This window comes from Hippoglossus hippoglossus, chromosome 7 (genome assembly GCF_009819705.1).
Source record: "Hippoglossus hippoglossus isolate fHipHip1 chromosome 7, fHipHip1.pri, whole genome shotgun sequence".
NCBI classification, from domain to species: Eukaryota; Metazoa; Chordata; class Actinopteri; order Pleuronectiformes; family Pleuronectidae; genus Hippoglossus; species Hippoglossus hippoglossus.
The window spans coordinates 11,456,215-11,480,646 of NC_047157.1; the positions used below are offsets into that span (position 1 = coordinate 11,456,215).

Genomic DNA, 24,432 nt, shown 5'->3' on the forward strand with positions numbered 1-24,432 from the left:
TCTAATGACACAACGTCCAAAGATGCTGAAACAATAATTCACTAGAAACCAAATGTACATGGATAACTTCATGATAATGTAATAGATATGTGTCGTGTATCTTACTGACTCTACACAGGTAAAAATATTCAGAAATAAGAACTTCCCAATATTGCAAAGTAAACCAATACACATTAATGATTAAATGAATGAGGCCTATCACACGGCCTATTTAATCTAAATAAATAATAAATAATGTGACAATCAGAGCAGTTCGACGTTCCGTGTGGCTGATGGTTATTTGTAACTTGTACCGAAGGTAAAGCTTTCAAGCTACTGTTTGGGAACATGTTTCCGACATTTCTGAAATGGCAGTAGATGTGCCACAGATTTTTAATGGTGCATCTTGATTTTAAATCGATTTAATATTGTTCTTGTCAATATATTCCACAATAAACCTTTGATAAAATAGGCACAGATATCTGAAAAAAAGATGACTGAAAAGTAAACAAGACAACAATTTAACATATTTTTAAAAAGCCAGATTTATAAGTGCTGTATTATAGGTTTTCAGAAAGCTTCTGTCATGTCAGCGTGTACATATTTACTACAGTCCGCTACTGGCTTATAGTTTTGGTATAGTTCTGAATGAGACCTTGGAAGTACTGCTGTGTGTTTTTCTTAGGTTGGAAAATGATGATGTAACATTTTGGCAGGAAGTACCACAACAGAAAGGAGTAGAGACTGGAGAGCACTGCCGTGGCGTTATGAGTTTGGATGTAACTTCCCCGGTAAAGCGTGTATTCAGTGGCAAAGATGATCCAGGTGAGGATCAGCAGCAGCAGACAGAACGTTATCGCTTTGGCCTCGTTGTAATTTTTGGGGAGGTCTTTCCCCATGTAGGAGAAAATAAAGCAAAGACAGCACAGACATAGAAGTAAAGATACAGGAGCAGAGCAGGCTTTCAGACTGAAGTCACAACTAAGTATGATTTTATCTGGGTACCATAAGGTTTCATTGTAGGGCCTGGGGGGAGCGTAAGAATAGCCAATGGTTATTAAGAGTGCCTGAGTGACAAATGCCACAGTGATGACCAGCCACTGGCCATGATACTTCATCCACCAGCTGTGCAGCTTGGGAAACTTGGCAGCCATTTTGAAAATGCAAACAATTTGAAACGAGCGCACAACAAAACATGCCATACAAACAGTGTAGAACAAGAAGAACGGTAAGAACCTCAAGATACAATAAGAAACAGTTGGTTTGCCAAAGTAAAAGAAAACACTGAGACTACACAGACTGAGGCAGCCTAAGATTAGGAAGCACATGGGTCCCCCAGCAGATCTGACAACAGGGGTGTTGTAGTTCACGGCAAAGAGAACAGACATGGAGAGTGTGATGCCCACCAGGGCCGAGGCCCCGAACATGATCAGTATAGCCCCACTGTCTGTGAATGGGATGTACTCCACCAGCCGCAGGGTGCATGAGGTGCTTCCTTCTGCAGACCACTCTGTCTCCTTACAGTCTATGCACTTGTACGGATCCTCTGTTAAACAAGAGAGAGGGACGATTTGTAAATGTAGTTTTGAAAAGTTAGTCTGACTGTGGAGGAAGTTGTCTAACTCTTTGCATCTTTCATAATGTGTGTTGAGCTAAGACAAGGTTTTGTTTAATTCAAAGTTGCTTAACATCTTCACCATATTAAATATCTAAGAGTTGAACAGGAAGCTTATACATGTGTTTATTTAAATGTTATAAAGCTTTATTTACCTGTGCTGTTGACATAAGTTCCATTGGGACACATTTGACAAGTGAAGCAGCACTTGTGGATTCCATCTGACTTTTTTGCATATCCCACAGGACACTCTGGGGAACACAGGGAAGTAGGCACCTGTACAGGATGCATATTTGACTAATAACAATATAATATAAGTGAATAAAATGTGAAGTGAAGCAAAACGAATGCAGTGAAGGGTCCAGACAAACATACACAGGAGAGTATTAATAAAATGTAACCATCCTAATAGGTACTTTCTAGACGTGCCTGTAGATTACACAGTGACGCATTAACAGCTATTGTGAAATAAAGTTTGTACACATGTGCACCCAATAATAAATACTGCACATATTAAACTAAGGATGTATGCACATGTACACATCAATGGTGGAAAGAGCAAGAAACAAAACAGATATTTTGTGAAACAACATAGAACCTGTCTTATTCTATTACACATGATCAGTTTTAAAAAATCGACTTACTTCTCCATCCTTGTACCACTCTATTTCAGTGCTGTTGATGAAAAAGTTGGCCGATGGGTAGACACGATAAAAGCCGATCTCCTGCGCATTACCACTCTTGTTCCAGAAAACTATAGAATAGGATCCGAACTTGGGGTCACCGTTCTCATCGAACTGAATACTTCGATTTAACAGCGTAAAGTTTGACTTCTTTAGCTCAGCAAGAACCTGATGTGGACACAAAGATCAGATGAGCATCACTTAGATGTGTGAACACTAGACACTGAATCCTGCAGAGCAGTTCCCAGTCTGACACTGTGGGCCTCCCCTCAGACAGTTGCCCATCTAATGCTATTTTACTTTCTTCGACTTCTGGATGAATATGTGATCATGATAAGAGGAGAGAACTGTGGACAATGAGTTTTGATGGATATTAACATGTTCAATTTTACAGGTGACAATCGATATTACAAACCCCGACAAATATCTATTTAATGATTGAATAAATCGTTTCATCAAATTAGATATCTTGCCATCACATGTAGAGTGTGTGGATCTATTACTTGGGTAAAAAGGCCCTCTAGTGTCGACTTGAGGTCTAAACTTTCTCCCTCATTGTCCCTCCCCTGCATTTGGCCTGATCAGACGGCACGCCTTCCTTTTTGCAGTCTTTCACCAGAGTAGGAGGAACCTACACCTGAATCATCTGGTGGATATTACTAAACTGTTGCTTCACCAGAAAACTGTACAGTGGAATTTTAATGTGGGTGGCAAATAAACAAGCTGGACTAAATATGAATCTGTGTGATTTTGACTGACCTGTTGTAAACTATTTACATTGATCCAGCACATGACGAAGAGGGAAACTTCATTTTACCCACAACTTGATTTTGCAGTTTTTTACTATTACCATTTACTAAATTATATTACTTTCAAAACAAATGTATTTCTTATCAATGACCCAAAAAAAATTTTATGAGATTATTTGTATACTTACCTTGTGAGGGTACACTGCACTGCAGTCATTACATGTGCCGGCTCCACATTGTAAAACATTGTGTAAAGCATGTGCAATGGCGTACACAGCAGAATAAACAGGAAAAGAGAAAGTTGGGTCTGCTGTGATGATGTCTTCTGCACTCAGGCTACTGCAGTTGCAAACCTGATTACAAAACGTCTGCTGTCCTTCATTTCCACAGTGAGTGTGGCTTTTCAAAGACGAGATGAAATCACTGAAACCAGGCATTCCGATGACTGTCTGAGACACTCCGAGCACAGTTCCAATATTTCCGATTCCTTTCTTCTTGGGGAGCTCCTGGTTCAAGGCCCATCCATCATCTGCTATCCACACCTTGTTGGAGATATTCAGTTGTATCGCTGATTCAATGAGAGCTTCAACATGCACTTTTGGAGCAAAAACAATAATTATGTGTATACTCTGTTCCTCTATCTGTTTGAACATTTGGGAGTAATTAACTCCTTCATGGACAACTTTGGTGTACGCCAGGCAGATCTCAGAGTCCTCAATCACATTTAAGAACGTGTCAAGTCCATCGATGCCAAAATCAGTGTCACTGTTAAGGAAGGCAACCCAGCGCCAGTTGAAGTGTTGCAGAATCCTAACAATCACTGCTATGGTGTCTTTATTAGGATGGACTGTGCGTAGGAAAGAGGGGAATTTAGCTTTCTTTGAAAGGACAGAACTAGAAGATCCATAACTGACCTGCCAAAAGAGCAATAATGAAATAAATCAATTTCATTTACAATAAATCCTCAAATGTAATGTTCAATCCAACTTTAGATTTAAACTTACCACAGGAACGAGATCCCCCATGAACATTGGGGCCACAATCAGGGCCTGATTGGTTGTGAAAGGACCAACCACTGCGATCACGTCGGACACTTCGGACTCGTGTGTTTCACCCCAAGCTTCAATCAAGCCATTGACTGACATGAGGTGAAAAATCGCTGGGAAATTCTGTGTATCTGAGCAGTGGTCAAAAATCTCATAGCCAAGAGACACATTTGGCAGCAGCTCGGTGGAGTTATTGATTTCCTCCACGGCGAATCGCATCAACTGAAACCTTCGATAATTTGGCAGAAAGAAGGGTTGACTGTGGACAGAGAACAGACAGCAGCAGAGTCCAGCGTTCTTAGTCTGGCGTCAGAGATCCTTATTTGCAACAATTTTGCTGCAGTGCCTGAGCGAGAGGGGGCGCTACAGGCTAGCTAGAGTCATTGATCTCAAGTTGCAAAGCTCTTGAAAATATAACAAACTGGAATGGCACTCTACGGAGCGCATACCTCGGGCCAAGGCCTCACAGTCCCCTTACATTCAATCAAGTCACACCAAATCTCACACACGCATAGAGATCAGCTCCCTAAATGTGCCTGGTTTTATTAATCAAGATCGATGAATTAACCCCGGGGAATTTGGTGTAAATGTCGAAATACAATCTAGCTCGCAATGTTAAAGAAAATATAGGATCCGCCCTTTTGCTCGGATCCGCCCCAAAATTTAGTAAGTTCTTTCTTGACCCGTGTCGCATCCTTCCACTAAATTTGGTGTAAATCCGTTCAGGGGGTTTTGTGTTATTCTGCTGACAAACGAACAAACCAACCAGCAAACAAACCAGCAAACAGGGCTGAATATATAAGGTCCCTGGCGAAGTTAAATGTCTTTGACCCTGAACGTTCTCCATTAGTGTCAGTGTCGTAACATATTCATTCAAATTCATTGTAAAACTCACCTGGAGCAGTCGATGGCCTCTGGTCTGACTCGGTAATCAATGGTGCTGACGTGATGAATATCAAAAAGTCCACCTATCAGGTAGTCTCCTTCCAGCTGAAACTCCGAGGCTGGGACCGGGCATTGAGTCGAGGAGGCGCGTAGAAGAGAGCCCAGCAGACACAGAGAAGCAAGAACATATTTCATGGCTGTAGGTATCATTAATCAATCTGAGTTATGAGAGACTGGAGCCGTTTAAGCCCCACTGATAATTTCCATGTGGGAAGGAAATTCATACCTATACATGGTTGGAGGAAAACTCACAAATCAGTATGCAAAAGCGTCTAAAGTGCTGCTGCACAGACTTCCTGTAATGTATACACGCAGGGTTTCACAACCAAGTGAGTGAAATGATTCTACCAGGAATAGATATGGTAATTATTTAAAGCAAGCTCCTTCCTATATCAGTATGATATTATTATTATTAGATATTAGTATGACAAAAAGAATGGCAAACCTAAAAAAATCGGTCTGTTTTGCTATAACATTAGTCTATATCATCCCCAAGGTTTGAAGTACCGATGCAAAAAGAGCACAAAAAAGGTCATCAAGGAGTAAAAGTACATTGATTTAATTTTCACCTGCAGATGTCATGGTGGAAATATCAAGACTAACACACAGGAGAGTTAGCGTGAGAAGTACATTAGCGGTGCAGCAGCAACTTTTTCAGTCTGAAGCACATTGCACAAAAGTGTCCAGATCGATTTTTGTTCTTTTATTCGTAGAAGAAATGAAAGAGAGAAATGTCACGCGGCATCTATTGCACTTCTGTCCGTCCTGGGAGAGGGATCCCTCACATGTGGCTCTCTCTGAGGTTTCTACGTTCTTTTTACCCTGTTAAAGGTTTTTTTTTTGTAGTTTTTCCTTAACTGTTGTTGAGGGTTAAGGGCAGAGGATGTCACACCTTGTTAAAGTCCTATGAGACAAATTGTGATTTGTGAATATGGGCTATACGAATAAAATTTGATTGATTGGCTGATAATGTGTTGTGTGGTGCGTAATGCGTTATGTTGTGCGTAATGTGTTGCTTTGTGCGTAATGTGTTGTGTTGTGCGTAATGTGTTGTGTGTAATGCGTTGTGTTGTCTGTAATGTGTTGTGTTGTGTGTAATGTGTAGTGTTGTGTTGTCAAATTGATGATGTTTTCTTACTTTGCTTGTGTTTTGTCTACTTGCATGTGTTTTGTTAAGCTGCAGTGCGTTGAGCTCTCAGAGCCACCGTACTTTACCCCCCCCCCAGGGTGGCAACATTGACAGATTGCATAAATACATTTTAAAGTTTATGTAGACACAACATTTGCACAGGGGACAGACTATCGCACACAGATTGATATTAGTACAGTTCCATTTCCAAACCTGCCTGTTTGGAATGTGCTGTTTGCGTGGTTTGTTTAATGCTCCAGAGTAACATCAGAATTATTTAATATTAATCCTAAAACAGAATATAGTCATAGGCAAATATAAACAAAGTAATTGAAATTAACCCAGTATCTTTTGTTTATTCTCAGAGGCCACCTCCTCTTACAATTTGTCTCTGCACCACAGATTTGAAAGAAGTGAAAGAGGGTCAGGGCTCTCACCAAAATTTGAATTCCTCCTGGATGAGGGCGATGTCCTGGAAGTTGAGGTTAATGACTCATCTAGAAAGATGAGTCAGCAATATGGCTGAACCATTGTTCAGCTCTAAGGCTACATTTATAAATAAATCAATCTCAATGTAAAACTTACATCATTGAATACATGTATGTAAAGAAATACTACATACGCATGGTGTGAGATGTTATTTACACAATAAGTATCCTAGAATAAACACCACACTAAGACCAAATAAATCTGATAAAAGGATTATAGTTTATTTTCTATCAAATTATCCAATCACAGATATCACATCAGTCAGGTTCAAATCTGTAATAATACAAATAATATGGGTACAGGTGGGTACATAACAATTGCTGCTTTGCTGGTTGCACATTGATTCAAGGGGTTTATTACAAAGTGAGGATGATACAGTGATGATGTAATTCTTTGGATGTGATGATTAACTTATACAGATAAAGCTATTTCCTTATCTCAAATTACACATTTCTGACACTTTTACAAGATGAAATCATAAGGAAAAAAGGAAGAAAACAATTACAAATACCAATAGAATCATTGAGCCTGAAGAATTATACAGAAGGGAACCGCCTGACTCCGAGTCCGACTCCGATGGGGAAAGTGAAAAAGTAAAGACGAGCTGTAGAACAACAGGCATGAGAGTGGCATCAATCATTTTATCTGACTCTGACAGAGAAAAGTAACATTTCCCACAATGCCAAATTATTTCTTTATTGAGATGTGTACAGTGGAGTGGTGTCACAAAAACAGACATATCTTTACTATTAAAGGAAATTAGCACTTGCCATTACTGATTAAAGGTATCAGCCATTTATGATACATAAAGAGAATCTTTCTCAAAATCCTGTTCAGGACGAAGTCATCACAGTAGATTACCTACCTCCTGTCACAATATTTATTTTTACTGCACCTTACTTGAAAAATAGGTGAAAAATATACCTTTCCTGTAACTCCTGTAAAAAAAAAAAAAATTAAATAACATAATTTATATGAAGCCTAAAGATTTCTGTCTGCAGTGACATATTTTCTACAGTCAGCTACTGGCTAATAGTTTTGGTATAGTTCTGAATGAGACTTTGGAAGTACTGTTGTGTGTTTTTCTTGGGTTGGAAAATGATGATGTAACATTTTGGCAGGAAGTACCACAACAGAAAGGAGTAGAGACTGGAGAGCACTGCCGCAGCGTTAAAAGTTTGGATGTAACGTCCCCGGTAAAGCATGTATTTAGTGGCAAAGATGATCCAGGTGAGGATCAGCAGGAACAGACAGAACGTTATCGCTTTAGCCTCGTTGTAATTTTTGGGGAGGTCTTTCCCCATGTAGGAGAAAATAAAGCAAAGAGAGCACAGACATAGAAGTAAAGATACAGGAGCAGAGCAGGCTTTCAGACTGAAGTCACAACTAAGTATGATTTTATCTGGGTACCATAAGGTTTCATTGTAGGGCCTGGGGGGAGCGTAAGAATAGCCAATGGTTATTAAGAGTGCCTGAGTAACAAATGCCACAGTGATGACCAGCCACTGTCCATGATACTTCATCCACCAGCTGTGCAGCTTGGGAAACTTGGCAGCCATTTTGAAAACGCAAACAATTTGAAACGAGCGCACAACAAAACATGCCATACAAACAGTGTAGAACAAGAAGAAACAATAAGATACAATAGGATACAATAAGAAACAGTTGGTTTGCCAAAGTAAAAGAAAACACTGAGACTACACAGACTGAGGCAGCCTAAGATTAGGAAGCACATGGGTCCCCCAGCAGATCTGACAACAGGGGTGTTGTAGTTCACGGCAAAGAGAACAGACATGGAGAGTGTGATGCCCACCAGGGCCGAGGCCCCGAACATGATCAGTATAGCCCCACTGTCTGTGAATGGGATGTACTCCACCAGCCGCAGGGTGCATGAGGTGCTTCCTTCTGCAGACCACTCTGTCTCCTTACAGTCTATGCACTTGTATGGATCCTCTGTTAAACAAGAGAGAGGGATGATTTGTTAATAAAGTTTTGAAAAGATAATCAGACAATGGAGGTGGCAGTTTTACTCTCTTCAGCTTTCATAATCTACCACTGCAGCACCTGTTCTAAACCCGTCTGTTCTCTTGTCCTGTGTTAATCCTTCGGAGCTACTTCAGAATTATTCCTTGTCATTAGTGAGTCCTCCTCAAACAGTTCTATAATATACAGTCACTTTTATTGTTTGTGTGTTGGATGTTGTGTTCAGAGCTTTTTATGAACAGACTATAGTGCAGAGTGATCAAATTGATCTGGCGGCGATATTGTCCGCCCCCACTGACTGCTTCAAAGCGCTGGTCGCCTGTTTTCTTTAAATGTTATTAATATTGAACATGTCACATGTATTAATCCCACCAAAATTGCCACTGCACTTTCCTGGGCCACAAAAAATACACATGCTAAGTATGAAGCTGCTTAGAGGAACGGCTCAGGAGATATGCGTTCCACATACAGACAGACGTTTATGGAATTAGCAGGTAGATGTTCTGTCATGACGATATTTGGTTAATTTAAATTCGCTTTAATTTTTAATATATGAATATGTTCGAAAAGTTTAAGAAGAGTACATTGCATTGAATGGAATGGGTTCAAAGTGCAGCTGAAGACAACAGTATATTCTTAAAACCAAAACCAATTCATTTCACGCAAAAAGCTCTGGATTCATCGGCCATGTTCAGGGGTCAGAGTGAAAATGGAAGCTTGTAGGTGTCTGAATGTTTAACAGCTTTCCAAATGACAGGACTCCTCTCTTATCAAAACAAAATGGCAGTAGTGTTTTTTTTTTTTTAATGTTCCTAATTTTCCTCCATAATAATTTACCTGTGCTGTTGACATAAGTTCCATTCTGACAGAGTTGACATGTGAAGCAGCATTTGTGGATTCCATCTGGCTTTTTTGCATATCCCACTTCACATGGTGGGAAACACTGTGAAGTAGGCACCTGGATTGTTCAGCAGCAAAGTAATTTAAGATAAGAAAATACCGTTAAGGATGAAATTTGCACTTACAACATTCTTCCTATGCAGCTTTTAAATAGCTTGACATGTTTTGTAAAATGGGAACATCCTTTTTAGACACTGAGTAATATTTATATTCCGTCGTATGCCACTGTGTCGTACCACCATCTGTTTGTGATAACAGTTTGTCTGCTGTTTCCACTGCCGTTAAATGTGTGTTTTTTACGCACAATTTTCTCAAACAACATACTGTACACAAGGTCTTGATATTTTGTATTATACTACACATGATTAGGGAAAAAACATGACTTACTTCTTCACCTGAGTACCACTCTACTTTGGTACCATTAATAAAATAATGGACCGATGGGGGAAAATCATAAAAGCCGATCTTCTGGGCGTCACCACTCTGGTTCCAGAAAACTATAGAATAGGATCCAAACCTGGGGTTGCCATTTTGATCAAAGCGAATAGTTTGATTCATAAGAGTAAAGTTTGACTTCTTCAGCTCTGCTAGAACCTGATGTGGACACACAAAGTTCAGAGGAGCGTTACTACTTCTGGTGGTTGTAAAGTTTGAATGTTGTGTTGTATATGATGTGTATGTGATAAAACACACGTGAGACAAGTATTTTGGATAATGGTCAACTTATCTACAGGTGCTATCATCATAAAATATCAAATATAAACCCTCTAATCATTTGTATACTCACCATGTAAGGGGACAGTGTAATATTGTCATTACATTGACCAGCTTCACATTGTAAGGCATTGTGTAAGGCGTTGGCAAGAGCATGCACAGCAGAATACACAGCAAAAGAGAAGGATGGGTCCATAGAAATGAGTTCCTCTGCACTCAGGCTGTCACAGTTGCAAACCTGATTACAAAACGTCGGTTGTTTTGCATTACCACATTGAATCCTGCTTTTGGAAGAATGGATAAAATCACTGAAACCAGGTATCATCACTACTGACTGAGACACGCCGAGCACAGTTCCAATATTCTGGATTCCTCTCTCCTTGGGAAGCATCTTGTTTAAGGACCAGGTGTCCCCTGCTATCCACACCTTGTTGGTGACATTCAGTCGTATTGCTGACCTAATGAGATCTTCAGAGGTCAACTCAGGAGCAAAGACAATAATGATTTGTATCCTCTGTACGTCTATCTGTTTGAACATTTGGGAGTGATTAGTGTCGTCAGTGAGCTTTTTGGTGAACGGCAAGCAGATCTCAGTGTCTTTAATCCTCTTCAAGAACGACGTGAGGCCGTCCTCACCAAAGTCGTCACCACTGTTGAGGAAAGCAACCCACTTCCATTTGAAGTGCAGTAGGATGTTGACAATCACTTCTATGATTTCTTCATTGGAATGCACTGTTCGCAGGAAAGAGGGATATTTCGCTTTCTCTGAGAAGGCAGAGCTGGCAGCTCCATAGCTGACCTATTAGGAGAGTAATAGAGAAATTGGCAATATTTTCATTGGCAATAAATAACAAATAAATCCACAATGTCATGACTAAGTCAAAACTTGTATTAATTGACATTGTATGAGGGAAAAACATTTTAAAAGAGGACAGATTTACCATAGGGATGAGATCCATCATGAACAGTGGGGCGACAGTCGGTGTCTCAGTGCTTGAGAAGGGGCCGACCACTCCTACCATTTTAGACATTTTGAACATATTCTTATGTTTTTCACCCCAGACTTCAATTGAGCCATTGAATGAGATGAGTTTGAAAATTCCTGGGAAATTCTGAAATTCTGAGCAGTGGTCAAAAATCTCATAACCAAGAGACACATTAGGCAGCAGGTTGGTGGAGTTATTGATTTGCTCCACAGCGAATCTCATCATCTGAAACCTCCGATAACTGGACACAATGAAGGGTTGACTGTGGACAGAGGAAGGACAACAGGAGAGCAGGACCGACTTTAAATCAACATTAGGTCTTCAGACGTCAACACTGATACGTTTACACAAAGAGAAATGAGGTATTTCATGGTACAAGGATTGAGATCAGATGTTACACAGTCACCTTGATCATGTACAATTAACTGGAGTGAGTGAGAAGGGAAATGTCTTATGGAGGTTTAGTAACTGGCTTTACATTCAAGTATAATCCGTTATACTAAGACCTGATCTTATAGTTTCAACTTCATAAAATATCCATGCAAATGTATAATAAAACTCACCTGGAGCAGTCGATGGCCTCTGGTCTGACTTGATGTACAGAGTCACTGACATGATGAATATCAAAAAGTCCACCTATCAGATAGTCTCCTTCCAGCTGAAACTCTGAGGCTGGGACAGTGCACTGAGTCGAGGAGGCGCGTAGAAGAGATCCCATCAGACACAGACAAAAGAGAAAACGTTTCATGGTTGTAGGTATCATTTATCAATCTGCTGTGATCTCTTAAGGGATTTAGCCTCTGCTTTTAATAAGCAATGTGTGGTTTGTAACGGCAAACCCCCCAGTCTTGATTTCCATGCAGCTCACAGATTAGTATGCAAACAGTATCTGAGCCGCACTAACCCCTGTGATGGCTACACACTGCGCTGAGCGATAATTATGAGCAAGCAAGTTGCCTCTATGCTGAGTGACAAATGGTGTATACATATGTATACACACACACACACACACACACACACACACACACACACACACACACACACACACACACACACACGTTGTCATGGTAATAAAACACACAGGTTTAAGCACAAAATGATTTTGTTAGGTTTAGGAAGAGTCAATGCCTTGATACTTTCAAGGGGGGGTCAATCTGCGGACCTTGCAGTTTTTTGGTACATCTGATTAAATAATTTCTCTTTAGTGCATAGTGGCTAAAAACCTTTACACCTTTAACTGTAACATTTTCTATTACATTAGGATCGCAGTATGTCAGTCAAAGTTGACCTTTTACGTTAGGGCCTCGTCTTACACCCGTTGCACCAATTGTGTTTTTGATAGTTTCAGACCGATGCAGTTGTCAATTTCTCATCCAGCGGCCCCTTCATTTAAATAGCAAATGCACTTGTACCTATCTGAGCACCCATGGGTGTGTTGGTCTAAAAATGAGGAGTGGTCAGTGCATTGTTGGCACATTGCCATTTTGAAGCATGCGTGTCTTTTTACTTTGTACACAAGTGAACTTGTTTCTTCAGCAAATAAGCGTTGTCTCTTACCGTCTGATAAATTCCCCATTTTAACATTTTAATTGCAATCCACCAAGGTACAAGGTGGGTTTTAAAGGGAATAGGACTTTGGCTTATTGCATGTTCTGCTAAAAACCCACATCACATGGACACAACCTACATACACTTGCACCATATGCTTCAAATCCTGTGCTCGTAATTAATAATGGCTTAAACTACTCACAACTGTTAAATCAGTCATTATAATGTAATATGCTTTTGTAAGATAAGTTTCATATTTAATTCAAGTGTTGCCATAGGGATGGTGTATGGATGACAGGGAGGAAGTAAAGACAAGGCTGTGAGGTTGTGTGTGGTCTCAAGCAAATACAAGCAAATGAATTAATTCAACCGGATATCTTTGGTTAACTCTAAAATGCTACATCCTCTTACAAATGAGATCTGCATGAGTTAACCTTGGACCACACAGGTCATTTGGCAGCAGATCATTTGCATTCTGTCTGAGGATTATTATGAAAGATGACTATAGATCATGAGCAAACTCCTAATGACACAGCTGAACTCCACATTCTGTTTGGAAAGGGATTGACCCTTGTCTGTAGGAGATATTAAATGGTGATGTAAAAGATAATTAAAGTATAAATGAAATGTTTTGTGGGAGCCACATGAGGTGGGTGAAGTACTAATGAGCAATTATTGCTGTCAAATGTTTGCACTTCCAAAAGATCATCTATACTAACAATGTGCATGGTCGTTGTTTGTAACATTTTGTTTTCTTGTATGTTAACAGGAAATTTGAGTTTCCAAAGGCACTGGTTTTCTCTTTGTTTCCATCTCAGTCTTAAATCACACACTCCCAATGCTACATTTAGTAAAATAATTTCAACTTCATGTAACCGAGTTATCAAAGGCAAATAAATATGATCTTGAATCTATCTTGCTAAATACACTGTAAAAAGGATCAAGGTTAACTAAACTTCAAGATAAGCTTTGTTTCAACTCACAAAGTTACATTGTACAAGTTGTTTAATTAATGATAATTTATTGTTTGAAATGTTTTTTTAATGAAGTTAAAACAAGTAACTATGTTACATTATCCATTCATGAAAACCGACTTTGACGGTGGATGGCGAATCAGGGATCCTGATCATGGTGGCAGCTGATCGTGGATCGTGATGGAGGATTGTGGATCATGATGGTGGATCCTGAACATGGATAGTATGGATTGTGATGGTGGATCATGATGGTGGATTGTGGATCATGATGGTGGATCCTGATGGTGGATAGTCTGGTGATGGATTGTGATCGTGGTGGTGGATCGTGGTGGTGGATCGTGGATCATGATGGTGGATCCTGATGGTGGATAGTCTGGTGATGGATTGTGATCGTGGTGGTGGATTGTGGTGCCGGCTGTTCATGGGCTATGATTACAACTAGACTGCTTGATTTACAATATGACTACTCACATATTCTACCATTACTGGAAATAACTCCTCCATTTCAATTGTCATTGCTGCTCCCTTCAACTCCATCAGACATTTTCACATGTATGAATACTTGCACACCTTTCCATTATGTTACAAACATTTTTTCTAATTAGAGTCATAATATTAGTAATTTTGTTGATGTGTTGAACTACACACAGCATCTATTGCACATCTGTCCGTCCTGGGAGAGGGATCCCTCACATGTGGCTCTCTCTGAGGTTTCTAAGTTTTTCTTTGCCTGTTAATAGGGGTTTTCCTTACTCTTGTTGAGGGTGAAGGACAGAGGATGTCGCACCTTGATAAACCCTATGAGAAAAATTGTGATTTGTGAATATGGGCTATACAAATAAAATTTGATTGATTGATGATTGACTTTCTTTTGTCAATTCATACCCTTTCAACTCACATTTTCAAGTTAAGATAACTAACTATATTCATACAATTCCCTTTTCAAGTATTGCTAACTCGTGTTTTTAAGGCGACGATTGAACTTAACTTTTCTAATTAAGTAGACTAAGGTTTTTGGTTTTTATTCCTTATCTTCACTAGTAAGGGCAAGTTTACCCATTTCCCTAAACATCACACTGAATCACCTTAAACATCTCACATAAACCTGTAAATAGCACATCAAGTACTGATGCTGTAACTTTAAAGTAATCAGTGGTGACAGCTTTGTGTGGAACTTATTTAGTGCTTGGTTTGGTGTACAGCATGTGAAATTGAAGCAGATGTGGTCAATGAACTTAATACATTAACAGGAGTGCAAAACTAAAACCAGTCACTATTTGTAAAGAGTTAAAGATTAAGAGAAAAAAAAATCTGCACCTACAAACCCAAACCACATCTGGCTCTGACATCTCTGATAGTCTCATAATGTTGTTGTTACAGCTGTATAACTGTTCAGTAATGACATCGTTCATTACCACACTGATACGGTTGGAAAGAAATGAGGATGTCTAAAATGTGACAGTATGGGCGTTTACGTAGAAATTATAAAATGAGGTGGACCAATAGAGTTAGAGATTGGACTTTATTCTCTTTCTTGGAGATGAAAGAAAATATATTACAAGCAATAGACACAAATGCAAAAACATTTGAATGCACAAAAAAAAATTACCAAGTAAATTCAAGATATGTCTGTAGTCTCGTCTGAGAACAGCATCACAGTGAGTTGGTGTTTTCATGTTGTGAGAATAATGTAATATCAACCACAAATAAGTTAAGCTGAAAAGAAAAAACATATTCCATTTTTTTTTACATACATTTTTGTATTACTGTTGTAAATGTAGACCTCTATAATAAACCTCAATTGAGTCAGCTACATGTCATAGAACCTAATGATATTTCAAAGTGTGTGTTTAGAATTCCTTGTATAGGTGAGAACACAGAGGAAACAAGAGGTGTGGCCTGACTAGGTTTTTCATTTTGTCCAAGATACTGTTGCTGTCTGACATCTAGTGGCAGTGAATATCGCACATATAACCTTTGAACAAATGTGAAACTGCAGAAAACACACAGATGGTTGAATATGTCAGAGTCTGATACTGTGCTGGAAGATTGAATGATTATTGCAAGTATCAGTTGTATGAATTATGTGTACTATTGTAGTACATCAAATTTTTATACTACTTCAGATGTAGCCCTTATATGCCAGGTATCTAACTGTAAAATTCATTTCCACACTCAAAATTGTATTATTATAGGTTTTATCAAAGTGGTAGAACTCAACAAAAGATGTAACAACTGCTTAAACTACATATATATGGACAAGAGGATGGTGCTAGATAAAAAAACAGCATACATTTCTCATTAATAGTAACATATTAATTTCCTTTAAAATATTTAGAAGACCTGAAGCACATCTGATCCATCAGATATTACAGTGAGCTGCTACTGGCTCATAGTTTTGGTATAGTTCTGAATGAGACCTTGGAAGTACTGCTGTGTGTTTTTCTTGGGTTGGAAAATGATGATGTAACATTTTGGCAGGAAGTACCACAACAGAAAGGAGTAGAGACTGGAGAGCACTGCCGCAGCGTTAAAAGTTTGGATGTAACGTCCCCGGTAAAGCATGTATTCAGTGGCAAAGATGATCCAGGTGAGGATCAGCAGCAGCAGACAGAACGTTATCGCTTTGGCCTCGTTGTAATTTTTGGGGAGGTCTTTCCCCATGTAGGAGAAAATAAAGCAAAGAGAGCACAGACATAGAAGTAAAGATACAGGAGCAGAGCAGGCTTTCAGACTGAAGTCACAACTAAGTATGATTTTATCTGGGTACCATAAGGTTTCATTGTAGGGCCTGGGGGGAGCGTAAGAATAGACAATGGTTATTAAGAGTGCCTGAGCGACAAATGCCACAGTGATGACCAGCCACTGGCCATGATACTTCATCCACCAGCTGTGCAGCTTGGGAAACTTGGCAGCCATTTTGAAAACGCAAACAATTTGAAACGAGCGCACAACAAAACATGCCATACAAACAGTGTAGAACAAGAAGAACGGTAAGAACCTCAAGATACAATAAGAAACAGTTGGTTTGCCAAAGTAAAAGAAAACACTGAGACTACACAGACTGAGGCAGCCTAAGATTAGGAAGCACATGGGTCCCCCAGCAGATCTGACAACAGGGGTGTTGTAGTTCACGGCAAAGAGAACAGACATGGAGAGTGTGATGCCCACCAGGGCCGAGGCCCCGAACATGATCAGTATAGCCCCACTGTCTGTGAATGGGATGTACTCCACCAGCCGCAGGGTGCATGAGGTGCTTCCTTCTGCAGACCACTCTGTCTCCTTACAGTCTATGCACTTGTACGGATCCTCTGTTAAACAAGAGAGAGGGATGATTTGTTAATAAAGTTTTGAAAAGATAATCAGACAATGGAGGTGGCAGTTTTACTCTCTTCAGCTTTCATAATCTACCACTGCAGCGCCTGTTCTAAACCCGTCTGTTCTCTTGTCCTGTGTTAATCCTTCGGAGCTACTTCAGAATTATTCCTTGTCATTAGTGAGTCCTCCTCAAACAGTTCTATAATATACAGTCACTTTTATTGTTTGTGTGTTGGATGTTGTGTTCAGAGCTTTTTATAAACAGACTATAGTGCAGAGTGATCAAATTGATCTGGCGGCGATATTGACCGCCCCCACTGACTGCTACAAAGCGCTGGTCGCCTGTTTTCTTTAAATGTTATTAATATTGAACATGTCACATGTATTAATCCCACCAAAATCGTCACTGCACTTTCCTGGGCCACAAAAAATACACATGCTAAGTATGAAGCTGCTTAGAGGAACGGCTCAGGAGATATGCGTTCCACATACAGACAGACGTTTATGGAATTAGCAGGTAGATGTTCTGTCATGACGATATTTGGTTAATTTAAATTCGCTTTAATTTTTAATATATGAATATGTTCGAAAAGTTTAAGAAGAGTACATTGCATTGAATGGAATGGGTTCAAAGTGCAGCTGAAGACAACAGTATATTCTTAAAACCAAAACCAATTCACTTCACCCAAATAGCTCTGGATTCATCAGCCATGTTCAGGGGTCAGAGTGAAAATGGAAGCTTGTAGGTGTCTGAATGTTTAACAGCTTTCCAAATGACAGGACTCCTCTCTTATTCAAACAAAATGGCAGTAGTGTTTTTTTTTTTTTTTTAATGTTCCTAATTTTCCTCCATAATAATTTACCTGTGCTGTTGACATAAGTTCCATTCCGACAGAGTTGACATGTGAAGCAGCATTTGTGGATTCCATCTGGCTTTTTTGCATATCCCACTTCACATGGTGGGCAACACTGTGAAGTAGGCACCTGGATTGTTCAGCAGCAAAGTAATTTAAGATAAGAAAATACCGTTATGGATGACATTTGCACTTACAACATTCTTCCTATGCAGCTTTTAAATATCTTGACATGTTTTGTAAAATGGGAACATCCTTTTTAGACACTGAATAATATTTATATTCCCTCGTATGCCACCGTGTCGTACCACCATCTGTTTGTGATAACAGTTTGTCTGCTCTTTCCACTGCCGTTAAATGTGTGTTTTTTATGCACAATTTTCTCAAACAACATACTGTACACAAGGTCTTGATATTTTGTATTATACTACACATGATTAGGGAAAAAACATGACTTACTTCTTCACCTGAGTACCACTCTACTTTGGTACCGTTAATAAAATGATGGGCCGATGGGTGAAAATCGTAAAAGCCGATCTTCTGGGCGTCACCACTCTGGTTCCAGAAAACTATAGAATAGGATCCAAACCTGGGGTTGCCATTTTGATCAAACCGAATAGTTTGATTCATAAGCGTAAAGTTTGACTTCTTCAGCTCTGCTAGAACCTGATGTGGACACACAAAGTTCAGAGGAGCGTTACTACTTCTGGTGGTTGTAAAGTTTGAATGTTGTGTTGTATATGATGTGTATGTGATAAAACACACGTGAGACAAGTATTTTGGATCATGGTCAACTTATCTACAGGTGCTATCATCATAAAATATCAAATATAAACCCTCTAATCATTTGTATACTCACCATGTAAGGGGACAGTGTAATATTGTCATTACATTGACCAGCTTCACATTGTAAGGCATTGTGTAAGGCGTTGGCAAGAGCATGCACAGCAGAATACACAGCAAAAGAGAAGGATGGGTCCATAGAAATGAGTTCCTCTGCACTCAGGCTGTCACAGTTGCAAACCTGATTACAAAACGTCGGTTGTTTTGCATTACCACATTGAATCCTGCTTTTGGAAGAATGGATAAATTCACTGAAACCAGGTATCGTCACTACTGACTGAGACACGCCGAGCACAGTTCCAATATTCTGGATTCCTCTCTCCTTGGGAAGCATCTTGTTTAAGGACCAGGTGTCCCCTGCTATCCACACCTTGTTGGTGACATTCAGTCGTATTGCTGACCTAATGAGATCTTCAGAGGTCAACTCAGGAGCAAAGACAATAATGATTTGTATCCTCTGTACGTCTATCTGTTTGAACATTTGGGAGTGATTAGTGTCGTCAGTGAGCTTTTTGGTGAACGGCAAGCAGATCTCAGTGTCTTTAATCCTCTTCAAGAACGACGTGAGGCCGTCCTCACCAAAGTCATCACCACTGTTGAGGAAAGCAACCCACTTCCATTTGAAGTGCAGTAGGATGTTGACAATCACTTCTATGATTTCTTCATTGGAATGCACTGTTCGCAGGAAAGAGGGATATTTCGCTTTCTCTGAGAAGGCAGAGCTGGCAGCTCCATAGCTGACCTATTAGGAGAGTAATAGAGAAATTGGCAATATTTTCATTGGCAATAAATAACAAATAAATCCACAATGTCATGACTAAGTCAAAACTTGTATTAATTGACATTGTATGAGGGAAAAACATTTTAAAAGAGGACAGATTTACCATAGGGATGAGATCCATCATGAACAGTGGGGCGACAGTCGGTGTCTCAGTGCTTGAGAAGGGGCCGACCACTCCTACCATTTTAGACATTTTGAACATATTCTTATGTTTTTCACCCCAGACTTCAATTGAGCCATTGAATGAGATGAGTTTGAAAATTCCTGGGAAATTCTGAAATTCTGAGCAGTGGTCAAAAATCTCATAACCAAGAGACACATTAGGCAGCAGGTTGGTGGAGTTATTGATTTGCTCCACAGCGAATCTCATCATCTGAAACCTCCGATAACTGGACAGAATGAAGGGTTGACTGTGGACAGAGGAAGGACAACAGGAGAGCAGGACCGACTTTAAATCAACATTAAGTCTTCAGACGTCAACACTGATACGTTTACACAAAGAGAAATGAGGTATTTCATGGTACAAGGATTGAGATCAGATGTTACACAGTCACCTTGATCATGTACAATTAACTGGAGTGAGTGAGAAGGGAAATGTCTTATGGAGCTTTAGTAACTGGCTTTACATTCGAGTATAATCCGTTACACTAAGACCTGATCTTATAGTTTCAACTTCATAAAATATCCATGCAAATGTATAATAAAACTCACCTGGAGCAGTCGATGGCCTCTGGTCTGACTTGATGTACAGAGTCACTGACATGATGAATATCAAAAAGTCCACCTATCAGATAGTCTCCTTCCAGCTGAAACTCTGAGGCTGGGACAGTGCACTGAGTCGAGGAGGCGCGTAGAAGAGAGCCCAGCAGACACAGACAAAAGAGAAAACGTTTCATGGTTGTAGGTATCATTTATCAATCTGCTGTGATCTCTTAAGGGATTTAGCCTCTGCTTTTAATAAGCAATGTGTGGTTTGTAACGGCAAACCCCCCAGTCTTGATTTCCATGCAGCTCACAGATTAGTATGCAAACAGCATCTGAGCCGCACTAACCCCTGTGATGGCTACACACTGCGCTGAGTGATAATTATGAGCAAGCAAGTTGCCTCTATGCTGAGTGACAAATGGTGTATACATATGTATACACACACACACACACACACACACACACACACACACACACACGTTGTCATGGTAATAAAACACACAGGTTTAAGCACAAAATGATTTTGTTAGGTTTAGGAAGAGTCAATGCCTTGATACTTTCAAGGGGGGGTCAATCTGCGGACCTTGCAGTTTTTTGGTACATCTGATTAAATAATTTCTCTTTAGTGCATAGTGGCTAAAAACCTTTACACCTTTAACTGTAACATTTTCTATTACATTAGGATCGCAGTATGTCAGTCAAAGTTGACCTTTTACGTTAGGGCCTCGTCTTACACCCGTTGCACCAATTGTGTTTTTGATAGTTTCAGACCGATGCAGTTGTCAATTTCTCATCCAGCGGCCCCTTCATTTAAATAGCAAATGCACTTGTACCTATCTGAGCACCCATGGGTGTGTTGGTCTAAAAATGAGGAGTGGTCAGTGCATTGTTGGCACATTGCCATTTTGAAGCATGCGTGTCTTTTTACTTTGTACACAAGTGAACTTGTTTCTTCAGCAAATAAGCGTTGTCTCTTACCGTCTGATAAATTCCCCATTTTAACATTTTAATTGCAATCCACCAAGGTACAAGGTGGGTTTTAAAGGGAATAGGACTTTGGCTTATTGCATGTTCTGCTAAAAACCCACATCACATGGACACAACCTACATACACTTGCACCATATGCTTCAAATCCTGTGCTCGTAATTAATAATGGCTTAAACTACTCACAACTGTTAAATCAGTCATTATAATGTAATATGCTTTTGTAAGATAAGTTTCATATTTAATTCAAGTGTTGCCATAGGGATGGTGTATGGATGACAGGGAGGAAGTAAAGACGAGGCTGTGAGGTTGTGTGTGGTCTCAAGCAAATACAAGCAAATTAATTAATTCAACCGGATATCTTTGGTTAATGCTAACATGCTACATCCTCTTACAAATGAGATCTGCATGAGTTAACCTTGGACCACACAGGTCATTTGGCAGCAGATCATTTGCATTCTGTCTGAGGATTATTATGAAAGATGACTATAGATCATGAGTAAACTCCTAATGACACAGCTGAACTCCACATTCTGTTTGGAAAGGGATTGACCCTTGTCTGTAGGAGATATTAAATGGTGATGTAAAAGATAATTAAAGTATAAATGAAATGTTTTGTGGGGGCCACATGAGGTGGGTGAAGTACTAATGAGCAATTATTGCTGTCAAATGTTTGCACTTCCAAAAGATCATCTATACTAACAATGTGCATGGTCGTTGTTTGTAACATTTTGTTTTCGTGTATGTTAACAGGAAATTTGAGTTTCCAAAGGCACTGGTTTTCTCTTTGTTTCCATCTCAGTCTTAAATCACACACTCCCAATGCTACATTTAGTAAAATAATTTCAACTTCATGTAACCGAGTTATCAAAGGCAAATAAATATGATCTTGAATCTATCTTGCTAAATACACTGTAAAAAGGATCAAGGTTAACTAAACTTCAAGATAAGCTTTGTTTCAACTCACAAAGTTACATTGTACAAGTTGTTTAATTAATGATAATTTATTGTTTGAAATGTTTTTTTAATGAAGTTAAAACAAGTAACTATGTTACATTATCCATTCATGAAAACCTACTTTGATGGTGGATGGCGAATCAGGGATCATGATCATGGTGGCAGCTGATCGTGGATCGTGGTGGTGGATTGTGGATCCTGATCGTGGATCCTGATGGAGGATTGTGGATCCTGATGGTGGATCCTGATGGTGGATAGTCTGGTGATGGATTGTGATCGTGGTGGTGGATCATGATGGTGGATTGTGGATCATGATGGTGGATTGTGGATCATGATGGTGGATCCTGATGGTGGATAGTCTGGTGATGGATTGTGATCGTGGTGGTGGATCATGATGGTGGATTGTGGATCATGATGGTGGATCCTGATGGTGGATAGTCTGGTGATGGATTGTGATCGTGGTGGTGGATTGTGGTGCCGGCTGTTCATGGACTATGATTACAACTAGACTGCTTGATTTACAATATGACTACTCACATATTCTACCATTACTGGAAATAACTCCTCCATTTCAATTGTCATTGCTGCTCCCTTCAACTCCATCAGACATGTTCACATGTATGAATACTTGCACACCTTTCCATTATGTTACAAACATTTTTTCTAATTAGAGTCATAATATTAGTAATTTTGTTGATGTGTTGAACTACACACAGCATCTATTGCACATCTGTCTGTCCTGGGAGAGGGATCCCTCACATGTGGCTCTCTCTGAGGTTTCTAAGTTTTTCTTTGCCTGTTAATAGGGGTTTTCCTTACTCTTGTTGAGGGTTAAGGACAGAGGATGTCGCATCTTGATAAACCCTATGAGAAAAATTGTGATTTGTGAATATGGGCTATACAAATAAAATTTGATTGATTGATGATTGACTTTCTTTTGTCAATTCATACCCTTTCAACTCACATTTTCAAGTTAAGATAACTAACTATATTCATACAATTCCCTTTTCAAGTATTGCTAACTCGTGTTTTTAAGGCGACGATTGAACTTAACTTTTCTAATTAAGTAGACTAAGGTTTTTGGTTTTTATTCCTTATCTTCACTAGTAAGGGCAAGTTTACCCATTTCCCTAAACATCACACTGAATCACCTTAAACATCTCACATAAACCTGTAAATAGCACATCAAGTACTGATGCTGTAACTTTAAAGTAATCAGTGGTGACAGCTTTGTGTGGAACTTATTTAGTGCTTGGTTTGGTGCACAGCATGTGAAATTGAAGCAGATGTGGTCAATGAACTTAATACATTAACAGGAGTGCAAAACTAAAACCAGTCACTATTTGTAAAGAGTTAAAGATTAAGAGAAAAAAAAATCTGCACCTACAAACCCAAACCACATCTGGCTCTGATATCTCTGATAGTCTCATAATGTTGTCGTTACAGCTGTATAACTGTTCAGTGATGACATCGTTCATTACCACACTGATACGGTTGGAAAGAAATGAGGATGTCTAAAATGTGACAGTATGGGCGTTTACGTAGAAATTATAAAATGAGGTGGACCAATAGAGTTAGAGATTGGACTTTATTCTCTTTCTTGGAGATGAAAGAAAATATATTACAAGCAATAGACACAAATGCAAAAACATTTGAATGCACAAAAAAAAATTACCAAGTAAATTCAAGATATGTCTGTAGTCTCGTCTGAGAACAGCATCACAGTGAGTTGGTGTTTTCATGTTGTGAGAATAATGTAATATCAACCACAAATAAGTTAAGCTGAAAAGAAAAAACATATTCCATTTTTTTTTTACATACATTTTTGTATTACTGTTGTAAATGTAGACCTGTATAATAAACCTCAATTGAGTCAGCTACATGTCATAGAACCTAATGATATTTCAAAGTGTGTGTTTAGAATTCCTTGTATAGGTGAGAACACAGAGGAAACAAGAGGTGTGGCCTGACTAGGTTTTTCATTTTGTCCAAGATACTGTTGCTGTCTGACATCTAGTGGCAGTGAATATCGCACATATAACCTTTGAACAAATGTGAAACTGCAGAAAACACACAGATGGTTGAATATGTCAGAGTCTGATACTGTGCTGGAAGATTGAATGATTATTGCAAGTATCAGTTGTATGAATTATGTGTACTATTGTAGTACATCAAATTTTTATACTACTTCAGATGTAGCCCTTATATGCCAGGTATCTAACTGTAAAATTCATTTCCACACTCAAAAT

General features: G+C 39.3%; 3 protein-coding genes across 3 annotated transcripts; all 3 read right to left on the reverse strand.

Annotated features, from left to right (window-relative positions):
- Nucleotides 1-596: 596 nt before the first annotated feature.
- LOC117764928 (taste receptor type 1 member 1-like) lies at nucleotides 597-5,152 on the reverse strand. Its single transcript, XM_034591096.1, has 6 exons — nucleotides 4,968-5,152; nucleotides 4,031-4,331; nucleotides 3,215-3,940; nucleotides 2,239-2,445; nucleotides 1,750-1,870; nucleotides 597-1,525 (listed from the first exon to the last, which is right to left on the reverse strand). Exons 1-6 carry the CDS (start codon nucleotides 5,150-5,152, stop codon nucleotides 597-599), a joined length of 2,469 nt encoding a protein of 822 aa, XP_034446987.1.
- Nucleotides 5,153-7,657: 2,505 nt separating this feature from the next.
- LOC117764942 (taste receptor type 1 member 1-like) lies at nucleotides 7,658-11,966 on the reverse strand. Its single transcript, XM_034591114.1, is given in 7 exon segments — nucleotides 7,658-8,269; nucleotides 8,272-8,588; nucleotides 9,456-9,576; nucleotides 9,906-10,112; nucleotides 10,306-11,031; nucleotides 11,174-11,480; nucleotides 11,782-11,966. Coding segments are annotated over 7 exon segments (2,475 nt in total).
- A 4,114-nt stretch (nucleotides 11,967-16,080) lies between these two features.
- Nucleotides 16,081-20,439, reverse strand: LOC117764927 (taste receptor type 1 member 1-like). The gene is made up of 6 exons (XM_034591095.1): nucleotides 20,248-20,439; nucleotides 19,640-19,946; nucleotides 18,772-19,497; nucleotides 18,372-18,578; nucleotides 17,922-18,042; nucleotides 16,081-17,051 (listed from the first exon to the last, which is right to left on the reverse strand). The coding sequence occupies exons 1-6, from the start codon at nucleotides 20,430-20,432 to the stop codon at nucleotides 16,123-16,125; spliced, it is 2,475 nt and encodes an 824-aa protein (XP_034446986.1). The 5' UTR covers nucleotides 20,433-20,439; the 3' UTR covers nucleotides 16,081-16,122.
- Nucleotides 20,440-24,432: the final 3,993 nt, after the last annotated feature.